This window comes from Micromys minutus, assembly GCF_963924665.1.
Source record: "Micromys minutus genome assembly, chromosome: 23".
Classification (NCBI taxonomy): Eukaryota; Metazoa; Chordata; class Mammalia; order Rodentia; family Muridae; genus Micromys; species Micromys minutus.
In genome coordinates this window covers 29,857,506-29,869,881 of record NC_137958.1, presented here as the reverse complement: position 1 = coordinate 29,869,881, position 12,376 = coordinate 29,857,506, and the positions used below count along the sequence as shown (strand labels likewise).

General features: G+C 38.3%; 1 protein-coding gene across 3 annotated transcripts in view; it reads right to left on the bottom strand.

Annotated features, from left to right (window-relative positions):
• The window catches only part of VPS50 (VPS50 subunit of EARP/GARPII complex), a 94,119-nt gene that overhangs the window by 52,044 nt on the left and 29,699 nt on the right, over positions 1-12,376 (bottom strand). For all 3 annotated transcript variants that reach the window (XR_013975511.1, XM_080936455.1, XM_080936456.1), the window contains exons 10-12: positions 7,006-7,048; positions 5,692-5,790; positions 2,369-2,509 (exon numbers count right to left, since the gene is read on the bottom strand). Coding sequence is in view for 2 of the 3 variants with exons in the window: in XM_080936455.1 (XP_080792581.1) it covers positions 2,369-2,509; positions 5,692-5,790; positions 7,006-7,048 (283 nt within the window). In the remaining variant the exon portion in view is untranslated. The remainder of the gene's footprint in view (positions 1-2,368; positions 2,510-5,691; positions 5,791-7,005; positions 7,049-12,376) is intronic.

Below are 12,376 nucleotides of genomic sequence, written 5' to 3'. Positions count from 1 at the left end.
CAGGTCTGCAGTCAGCTGAGGCTACAAAGCTAGCCCACAACTGCCGCACGCAGTCGGTGCTGCATTGCTCTCTGAAAGCTGCATCATTTCGCCATGCTGGGCAGCATTTCACATGCATTCATGCTTTCCATGACTAAGCTCTAGAAGATTAGCAAACCAATTTGTCCCACAACTAAATTATACAGTTAACTGCTACCACATATGTATGACTACTTTTGTAATGAGGTAGCAGAAATCTTTCCGGGGTGACTTTAAAAAGCATTTACTCAACAGGCAACACACAATGATAAGCTATTTCTTATCTTATAATTTAAAAAACTACAGCTATTTCAAAAGATCACCTTATCACTGTTTAAGTGAAAATAATACAAAAGAAACACAATAAGAAACATATTACGCACAAAGTTTCACTCATCAAAGCACAGAGTCATCCTAATTGTGGAACTAAGAGTTTGAATGTAGGGCATCAGCTCAAAGACGACTTTAAAAAGCATATAAAAACAAGCCGAGCAAACATATCAACAGCAGAGCTAACCACTATAAAAAGACTAGACCTTCATTTGTTTAAAATGCTTTTTTGAATTAGTAGGAATTATTTCCTAATTCATTAAAATTACAATGTAATTACTCTGCAATAACCTGCTATAGCACTTAAAGTCTTCTAGCAATTATAGCCACACTAACAAAATTGAAAGCAAAGGTAGCTATTTTGGTAATAAAATATACATGATTAAAATAAATGTTTCAAAATTTGGAAGCATCAATTAAAGGCTGTATTTGAAAATGGACAAATATATAACTATATTAGATTGAAAGCTAATAACTATGACAAGGGTCAAACAGTCCTCCTAATATATAAAATTATTTTTAAAAGGCATTTCAATTACATTAACAACTGTCATTATTAACTCCCTGACATAGCAAATAAATAAATATCTCTTAAAATATTTGTAATATTTCAAAAGAAAATTTCTCTAGTTCCCGAAAGATGTGTGTGTGTGTGTGTGTGTGTGTGTGTGTGTGTGTGTGTGTGTGTGTGAAGAGAGGCTGACTCCATGAAAGGCTTCAAGCTGGCAGTTCAGGAGACCAGGTCTAAGAACTGGATAAGCCCAGGTAAGTCAGTTACTATAAAAACAAAACACAAGCTTCAGGCAACTAGCCAGAAACTGCCCTGCCATCAGAAGGTGCCTCGCCAAAAGCAAGGGCAACAGTTTCCAGCCCCCGCACCTTGGTAATGTTTCTGGAATGTCCCTAGACATGGAGCAAGATAAAGGCCACCTACTCCAGAATTCCCCTAATGCACTTTAAGTCAGACCTGCGAGCTCACTTGGTTGTCTCCTTGTGGTAATGGGAGACCCCAGCATGCTGGCCTTCTGCAGAATAAAACACTCTTTGCCTTTAAATACTATGTGAGCCTGGGGTATCATTATTCAGCGAATCATAGAGCCTTACATTGTGTGTGTGCATGCATCCTGTATTCTTCAGAAACTTGTTGAAAAATTAAGATTAGCTGACTTTTTTCCACACTAATTCCTGGAAATAATTTCTAAAAGTAGATGTCTAGTTCCTAGATGTGCTATAGTTTCCTCATCTGATGTCAGAAAACCCACAAGGTCAGTGAGAGACTAAGAAGAAGCCCATAGGAAACGATGACATCTACACCACAACCACTGGCCCCGTACAGGTCACTGCATTCAGGCTCTGGTGCCATTGTCCACATCCTTCCTCCACACTGTCGGGACACCAGCCTCTCCTGGCTATCCTACCCTGTCAGCAGCTCTTTTCAGTCCTTTATCCACTTCCACAGAGCCAACAGTTTAAGGCTGTATTCACCTGCCTTCCCCCATCCCCAGTCTCCTTATCTGGGCTCCTGGCTCTAACAGTGAAGAGATGACTTCCAACTGTGTAGCTACAGCCCTGACCTCCCTGAGCTTTCATCCAACAGCATCTACAAAGCCATGTGATGGTTAACAAGTACCAAGCAAGTTAAGATCTGAAACATGGGAGATGAAGGGAGGTAATCCCAAACTCAAGGCCACTCTGGACTACACAGGGTAAGATATCTGAAAAACAGACAAATAAACCGAAAAAAAAAAAAAAAAAAAAAAACATTGAGTAGCAAACAGATGCATGGTTTCCTCTGTGGCTCTGTAGACACACTCTGAGCTATCCGTCAGCCACACTTCCTCTAAAGTACACCCTAAATATGTTCATGCCTCGCCTGCTTTCTATGAAGAACTATGAAAAGGAAAAACCCAGATAAGTGTGTTTGCTTTTATTTTAGTGGCATCTTCAAAGGGTGCAAAAAGAAGCGGGAATTACTGATTTAAAACCCAAGGGAGAGAAGAGTAAAGAAGCTAACACATACCGTACAGAGATCTTTATACTGAAGCTTCTGGAACTTTGTATCTGTGTTTCCTGCACACAGCTCCACATAGCCAAGCACAACTTGAAATACGGTGTTGTGAATGGCTTGAGTGAAGTGCATATGAAGTTGATCCATTGCAGTCTGGGAAAGAAAACGATGTAAGTTCACAGTCTTAAATACAAGTCAAAGGACTTGACACACAGAGAATAAAACCTCATCAACTATAGCAACAGCACAGAGCTCATTATCACCCTTAGAATTAAGTGTACTTCGCACTGTCTGCTGTCACTCAGGCTGAGTGTGAACTGTGAGCTGTGCTGCTGTCACTCAGGCTGAGTGTGAACTGTGAGCTGTGCTGCTGTCACTCAGGCTGAGTGTGAACTGTGAGCTGTGCTGCTGTCACTCAGACTGAGTGTGAACTGTGAGCTGTGCTGCTGTCACTCAGGCTGAGTGTGAACTGTGAGCTGTGCTGCTGTCACTCAGACTGAGTGTGAACTGTGACCTGTGCTGCTGTCACTCAGGCTGAGTGTGAACTGTGAGCTGTCCTGCTGTCACTCAGACTGAGTGTGAACTGTGACCTGTGCTGCTGTCACTCAGACTGAGTGTGAACTGTGAGCTGTGCTGCTGTCACTTAGGCTGAGTGTGAACTGTGAGCTGTGCTGTTCTTATTTATAGCTGGTAATCTGGTTCGTTCTTACTGTTTCACACATAACTGTACCTGTGTCTCCTGGCCTACCACACTCCTTCTCTTACACTGTTCAGGAGATTTCTCAATGGTTAGCTTCTCAGAGAAGCCTTTCCTGACTAAACTATGTAAATCAGTATTTTCCACCACAGGATTTTTGGTTTCTCCAGGTGTGGCCCTCTGTAGCACTTCCTATACCTCTGGACAGGTCTTCTCTTACAACTGGACTCCATGCAGCTGCGGTGGTTTGAATAAGAATGGCTCCCATAGGCTTATATATGAATGCTTGGTCTCCAGGGAGTCTGAAAGGATTAAACAGCTGAGGCCTTGCTGGAGTAGGTGTGTTCTTGTTGGAGGAAGTGTATCACAGGATTTCAAAAAACCATCTCAGGCATATAAACTCCCTATCTCTTGTGGGAACATTCTAATTAAGGGGGAAGTCCACCCTGACCAGAAAGCCTTTAGTCTCAATGCAATATGGAAGACTCCCTTTATTAGTGACCTTGTCTGGGGAATTCTAAGGCCCAACATAGCTCTACCTGAGGAATGTCAGGTAGTCTCAATTAGATTACAGCATCAATTTCCTTTGTCCTGATAAAATCTGTTTAGCCAGCACCTGACATTCCTGAAAAACTTCCCCATGCTAATGATATATTTCCAGTATCCTAAGCTCCTAACCAAAGACCTTTGCCCATCCTGAATGTGCCTATCCTCAATCTTCCAAAATTTTATAAGCCTTAAATCACGTAAATAAAGGTGATCTGCCTCCTGATAGCTGGTCCCGATGTGGTTATGCACAGGTTTCTGAAACCCCTGTTCCACATCTCTGCTCCCACTGCCCTTGCGGACCAAATGGGCCCAGGATCCATGAGGGGGCTGGGGTAGATCCACATCACTCTCAACCATTTCTCCAGCACCATGGCTGCCTGAGTGGTGTTATTCCCCACCACAATAATAAGACTAACCTTCTGATACTGTAAGCTCTCAACTAAATGTTTTCTTTTCTAAGAGTTGCCTTGGTCATAGTACATTTCAATAGACCATTGACTATAGTGGTTTCCCTCACCAGAACAGGATATATATGACAATTTATAATCTGGGACCTGGGGCAAGACAGTAAGTATTTAATAATATAAAACAGTATTACAGGGACAATTAAAAGTCATAATCTTATTTCTAAAGGTCTTTACACATGTCACTCAGAAATATGAAGTGTCATTCTTCCTGTAGTTTTCCCAAAATACAGCTTAAAAATGTGAAAATTAAGAATTTCACATTAAAATTTAAAATTTTTAAATTAAATAATTTTTTAAATCAGCTTTTAAAATACTAAACAGAATTCAAAACATTTGGTATAGTCTTGAATTTCCTTCAGGAAAAAAATGCACCATTTAAAAAAAGAAAAAGAAAAAGAAAAAAGCTTGTATGTGTAAACGCTGCGTGGTTAAATGCCATAGTTCTAGATACAGGAGATATACAATTAAGTTTCACACCATTTCTCTTGTTTCTGTTGAGGCTTGCTCCCTTTAACATAACTGCAGCCATTTTGGATTCAGTCTCCATTTTGCTCATAAGGTGAAATTGAATTCAGGTTCTCTGACTCCACTTCCCAGAAGTCTAATTAACCATAGCTAACACTGGTCGTAAATGGTCCTAACACTTTACTTATATAAGGGAACGTGTATTACTTATGCCCTGTTATCTCGATGCTCTCAAACTCCACTGTCCACACCACCCACTGTACCCTCATGTAGGACCAACCAGCGTAACAGTCAGCTGACAGTACTTTGTCTAGTTAGCCAAACACGTAGTACCACCTCCATCCCTGCTTTCTCAACTTCTGAACTTGGTTTTTCCTATTTTTTTTAAAAAAAAAAAAAAAAAAAAAAAAAAAAGTGCCCTAAGAACAGATTGGAACCAAAATTAGGCCCCCAAGTCCATTTTGGTTCAGATTGATTGGTCCTGGGGTGTGTGTTCAATAAAATACTCCTGCTTAGCAGAGATCAGTGGTTTGTGTGGCGACTCCTGAAGCCCAACAGTTTCATGTTTTTCATAGAAAACTGGATAATGAGTGTGCAAAGCCACAGTCCTGAGGAAATCTGTTAGATGCAAGGGATCTACTTGGCAGACAAGTGTACTCACTAAGAAATAGTGTATGCATCATTTGAGGGAGTCAGGCCAGCCTGTGTAGGACGAAAACCCTTATTAAGATCCACCTGACAGGACCAAAATGTAAGGTACAAGAGACTACATGCCATCTCCCACTGAACTGTAGTTAGCGTGAACTTTTCACTCCTTCCTTTGTGGTGTTTGTTTGTTTGTTTGTTTGTTTGAAAACAGGTTCTTGCTATGGACTTGGGCTTGCAACCTTCCTGCCTTAGCATCTCAAGTAAAATATACTTTTCTTAAATCCCACATAAAGTAGTGAAAATATCAAAACTGGCAAACATAGTTTAAGACAAAGTTTTAGGATGCTTCTGTCACATTATTTAACACTCTGAGATTCTGTTAATAAAAAGTTACCATTATTAATTCAGCATTGAAACACGCTTTTGTTAAGTGAAACTTTGCAAGGATATATTGGTAATAATTAGACTCAATCATAAAGGTTCATGAGCCACATCTGCTCAGAACTAACCTGTGTTTTTCCAAGAAGCCGGTAAGCTTGCTGAACCTTGGTGTAATGGTTAATGTCAAAATTCTTGCAGATTTTAGAAAGAGCTACATCCAATTGCTCCTATACAATCAACAGAAGAGCTGATGAGGAAACTTTTTTTCACAGCACAGCAATATAAAGAAAATATTAAGACTATCTTCCCTCCATTTATAATTAATAACTACCATTTTACCGGATTAGTAGAAACTAAGTATACTTACAATTAGCTATTATAACTCAGTTTTGTATAAATAATTAGCATTCTGAGCAATTTATTTACTTTGAAACCAATGTCAGAAGAAACAAAATAAGCATAGATTTCAAGAGACCTTATTTTCTAATATCTCTTAACTATTTCTTCAACTATCTGCCAGATTACACAATTAAAAATAATATAACAATCCCTCTGCAACCAAAAGAAAGCAATTCTCAACCAAACACTGACTTGAAAAATGCATACCCCAATTAAACTTCTCCAATTTAATTGTACTTCTCACTGGGTTTCTATTTCATTTTTAAATAATGATTTCTACATGCACAAAATGATATTTTGTTTGTATTAAGAATGAATAAATATTGAATTTTCAACAAAACCCTCATTAAAAATATTCAGAGCAATGTTTACTTAGAAAATTCAAGTCAGTTGCTTTTGATTAGCAAATAGACATTCTTGTAATTACCAAATAATTGTATTTATGACCTGAGTTCTTTTACAAAGGGTCATTTGGTAGTCTAACTTTTACAACTACAGTATCCTGATAGAAAAGCGAGCGGTGGAGAAGGAAGGAATCTGGAAGCTAAACCGAGCTTCCTGTGTTGCAAAGGCTGGGGGCGGGTGAGTAGAGAAAGCTCTTCGATGAACCTTTCTCCTCCCACCTGATGCTTTCAATCTGGCTTTACAATTTATGAGGGTTTTTAATCAATTAATAAATACAATGAAATCAACTCACAGGGTCAAAAAGGACAAGTAATTTATAAAATAAACTATGTGGAAAGTATTTATATTGTACTGCAACATGACAACACATCCACTCCCCATTTGGAGACTATTTCTAGAAAAACTGGTATCTTCAAATTCTGCTTTAAGGTCCCCCTAATTCTAGAGGCATTATTTAGTTTACAAGTAGATTAAGTCTGATTTAATTTCATGAAAATTTCAAGTGAAACACAAAAGACTTGAATGTAGTGATCTAGGGACAAGGGAAATAAAACAAACACAGAAAATAATGTTGTGACTGCTCCAGATAAAAATCTCCTAAAGGAAAATGCTATCCAATTTATAATAAAACTTCTTACCTCGATTTGCTCCAAAGTATCCTGCAGCTTGGAATTCAGCTCACTACCAAATAAAACAGGGTTAGAAATGTCTAGTGCTAAATACCGTCGGAGACTAAACAGAAGACCAGTACCCACAGTATGTGCAGTAATATTAGAAAAGAAAAAGAAATAACAAGGAATCTACAGAGAACTAAGAATAAAAAGTTCATGGTACATTTTAAAATTGAATTAAAAAGTAAAATTTCAAAAAGTTAATTTCTATAGCACAGGAGTAAAGAGATAGAAAATAACATTCTAAAAATACAGTTTAAGAAGACCAAGTATCAACAAAAGCTATGTAATGAAATGGCGAGCTGAAATAAATTGGGCTTAAATACATCAAAGAGCACATCATGTTAACATATCAAAATTTCCAACAATGTGTTCTCCAAGTGATCTACAACAACCAAACTTTAATCAAAAGCCAACCAAACATTCTGTTTTATTTGGAGAATCAAATAAGCAACTTCTGTAATCTCTGTGGCAACTTAAATCTTAAAGAACGAGGTTAGCAAGGCCTTATTATAGAGACCCAGCAGTAAGACAGTATGCAGCTGACAGAAGGACACAGAGATACTTGGCAGAGACTATTCAACTACCAATAAACAGCAACAAAGTAAAAAACAAACCAACAGAGGTGGTACTCGAGTCCATCAGCCACAGCGAAGCAAACGAGCAGAACCCCCAAAAGACATTTTAATAATTACAGACTGCGTCTTCGAATGCTGGGTGGATGTGGAACAAGTAGAACCCTCTAGCATTTGTGTGACACAGGACATCTCAGCAAGCTCTTGACACCTTTAAAGGCTACTGTAGTCCACACCTGGTGGATCTTAGCAGTTCCATTGTTGTACAAATATCTAACAAGAGTGTACACACAATTCTTGGGACTTACTTGTAACAGTCAAGAACCATAAAAATGACATTATTAAAATTACATATTACCAAAAACGATCTCTGAAGTCTTGTAAAATAAATCCATTCACAAAATAAATTTCATCTCAAAAAAAAATCACTGACAAACTTTTTAATAATGTAAAGTAAAAGATTTAGTTCAATACTTTGAAATCTTGGGGCTTGACTCTCAAATGCCTAGTGGCCTATGCACACATGGAAAATTACAGTACACAATTCATTATCCGTAAGGTCAAAGCACATAGTCATTTACGGGAAGCACACAAACACAGAAAAACGTTTATTTCTGATGTCATTAGTCTCTGGGAGAAATTTTCATAACCTTTTTAATTTTTTTTTTTAAGGAGGACCGTTAGTTGTCAAAGGCACCCCGACAGTCCTACCCTCACGCTAAATATCTCAACAGGCTCCTTGTAATGGCTCCTAACCCAGCCTCTCACTGCAAGCTAAGGCGGTAACACCACAGGGAGAAGGACACACAGACAGCCATACAGGTACAAAGCAATTTACCAGAAAGGAAAAACAGTAGCAGGAAGTGTTTGATGGACTAAGGACAAATGTTCAAGTCTACAGAGGAAATTTTGTTTTTTGAAAGCATATAATTCTTGCCATATGCATGTTTTAGCCTCAAGTCAGACACTGGCAGTTATAGTTTCTGGTAAAAACTGACAGTGAGCAAAACTAGATCCTTTGTCCACCAGCATTTCAGGGTTGATACCTTAGAAATAACCAGATCTCTAGCCAGAACCAACACACAGAATCCACAGGCAGGGTTAGAGGAATTCTTGTAACAAGTTCTCCTCAGGCTCATGGGCTGCCTGTCCTGCTACAAGGGCTTCTATCTACACTCTGAGGATTTTGTTGCCTGGCTGGTTCTTAACAGAGCAATGTCTGCAGCACCTAAAGCAGAAGTAAGATCACATTGCTGTCCCATCGTCAATAAATGATTTGGCAACTTCCCAGGAATAAGGACAAAGCAAAAGTTAGTATGGAGTGTGAGACCCTCGAATTCTCATTCAGTTCTCAAAGCCTACCCTCTATCCATGCGGATGGAGGAAACTACTCTTAACGAAGCCCCAGCCTTCCACGAGCTAATTTCTGCTCAGTGTTCACAGCTGAATAACTCTTCTGCCAAACATCCACCTAGCTTTCCGGTCCTAAATGTCCCCCTTCTCTAGATCCTCTCCTGCTCACTTCCTGGTTCACTATAATAGGTATCTGTGACTGTATCCCTAGGGGCAAGCCTCCAGGACACAGTCACTATTTCTCAGTGACTCCCCAGGACCAAATTCACTACCTAACCAGAGAGCCAGTAACTTATCTACAGATCAAATCTGCAATGTAAAGAGAAATCATTAATTAGCTGGCATTTCTACTTGAGTAACTAAAACTATAAAGACAAAAGGAGAAGAAAAACAGTTGTATTAGACCCTGCAAGTGCTTCAGGGACAAAAAGATAAATACAGCTGAATCTAGATACCCTCCTCCACCAAGTGAGACTGACGAGTCCACCAGAGCTGAGCGAGAGAGGGGAAGAATGGTGGTCTAACTGGCAACCCCTTTCTTTTAGGGAACAGTTTCACTTTGGAGGAAAATGAAGTATTTCTGCATTCATTCACACCCATCCGATCTCTACAAAAATGGTTGTTTATAAACCTGTAAACCTGGCTTCTTTATACCAGTTATTACTCATGGTTACATCATTCTCTTTCTGTGAGAATGGTTGTGTAAATAGCATGTAGACTGCTATAAACATCAAATCTAGAAGTCAATTTCATTTTATTAAAAAGGCTCTCAAAATCTACAACTGTAGCTTGACCACAATTGACTACTTAATTAAATATACACAGAGAGAAATTAGTGATAAAAGAACAGGCATTAGATGTGCAGCTTTCAAAGAAGCCCTTAGGTATTGGTTAGAAATGTAAGTTCAAACCATTTTAGTCAATTAATCAGAGTATATTCAAAAGAATTGCCCACAAACATCTTGATAAATAAAAGCTACATTATGTTAAAAAAAAAAAAAAAAAAAAAAAAAAAAAAAAAAAAACACTAGTTCTAAGATGGAAGGCTAAAAGCTTTTAAAAGCGATCTGCAAACTCAACAGAATGAACTAAATGCTTCTGCTGAGTTTGGGCATCACTAGAGAAAAATGTAAAGATAACGTATCCATAAGTAACTAATTAAGTGCTTTTATGTAACTGCTCTAGTGCACACACACATACACACACATTTACAAAACCTCTGTACAAATCTGATGATACAATACAGAGATGACAGCACTGTTCTGAACTTTGCCCTCCGATAGCTACAGTGTTTCGGGTCAGTTCCCATCAGAGCTCTGGCCATGCTTTGTTCTATAAGGTAGGCTAGCTCGAAAGACTGCTTCCAGCTCGAGGGCTTCCTAAATACCTGTTGCTCAATTATCACATCTTTGTATATTGGCCTCAGCAAGTTCTAAAGCTTTTAGAATAAATGTAAATAAATGGAATTATAAATCAATATTTAATATCCATATTTCATGAAAATTAGCAGCATGCTTGGCTTAGAGCTTACCACAAGAGGTTCCAATCTACATGTGGTAAAGAGAATTTACCCACAGACCTCGAAGACCAAATACTATGAAATGAAGCCAACAACTCGAGATACCATGAAGCATGGACATTATCTTCTAAAGCAGCCGTGACTATCCACAACAGAATGGGTAAGGTGACTCTGGTTATAATCACATCTCTATCCTCAAATCCTCTTCCTAACTGCAATCAGCACAAAGCTTGGAGTCCATTTCTAAGAATGATAAATAGCCAAACATCTCCAAACTCTATGGAGTCTCAATTTTAGCAAATCTGGGGAAACAAAGAAGCGAAGTCCTCAGCATGTACATGTCCCCCCACTCAAAGCTGTGAACATTTACTGTGTAACTTAAGTTCATAAAACTATCAACAACATATTCTGAGAAAAACAACAAAGGATACTTTAAACGTTATATTATGGTAAAAGTACAGTACTCAACAAAGTAGTTCTGACAACTCGCAGTTTCCAGCACATAACACAACACTCTCTGGGACTGTCAAGAAGTTTCTCTCCAATGAAATAAAAAGTAATAAAGTAGTTACGAGTTTTGGGACAACTTTCTTTAAAACTAATTTAGATAAATTTCAAGTAAAAAATAAAAACTTCATTCAGATATATTTTAACATAATACATTTTGAATTGTATTTCCAGTAAATTCCAACTATATGACTCCATGTCAATCAACTGAAGAACTTTCCAATAACATTACTGAGGTTCTCTGTCAGTCAAAGTGAACAAAACTGGTGTTACAGTTTATTTTATTAAGGATAATGAAACAGCACATCCCAACAAAGACACAAGGTACAGAAGAGACTTAGTTGCCTTTCATTCTGTAACCAACTGAGTGCCTCAAGTATCACTTGGAACAGCAAATGTTAAACTAGAGATGTGAGGTCTCCTACACATATACACACACAGTCACTGTTTCCTTATATAAAAGCAAAGGTGCAAATTCTGGTTTTCCTGCCTTTAGACCCTTAAGGGTTCGCTCAAAGTCATCCCAATCTAAAGCTCTTCCTTGTAGACTGCTGACCATAATGCTCAAACCCCAACTTTCCTTTATTTCAAATAAAGGAATCAGGTGACTAGAACCTGCAAGCAGCCAAGGCCAAATTAAGACACAGCCAAGCAGATACATGTTAAGATAAGTGTAACTGAAATTAATTTTAAAAAATCCATCAGAATGCAGAAATGTTCTAGCATCATGAAGTCGTTCTCTTAAAGACATTTCTACTGGGGGCTGGGAGGCAGGTGTGATGGCACACAACTTCAATCCCAGCACTAGCGGGGCAAATGTATTCAGATCTCAAGGAGTTTGAGACCAATTTACATAAACACCAAGTTCCAGGCCACCCTTGCCTCAAGATAGATAGATATACAGACAGACAGACAGACAGGCAGGCAGGCAGGCAGGCAAACAGCAGGTAGGCAGACAGGCAAATAAATAACAACAAAGAAAATATTAATAACTCTCTGCTACTCAACAAGAATGAAAAAATAAAACTAAAATAAAATTTTAATATGGAGATTCAATTGTACATTAAATACTATTTCTAAGATTAGGAGAATGTCAAATTGTTTTTCATTGATTCTCTGGTGTAAAAACTGGGAATTCACAGGATCATCACAGGTCACAAAGCACAGGATAAAAGTAACAGAGCAAGTTCTGCACGTTAGAGATCTGCTGCACAAAACACTGAATGCTGCAGGTAACTAAGAACAGTTTATTTCAATATTGCCATCAAAATAAAACTCAAATGTTCTTATCACAGAAAACCAAGTCTTTGAGGTCACAATAGGTTAACTGGCTTGATTTTTCTCATTCCACACTATTTAGAAAAATCATAGTATCAGTTTACAC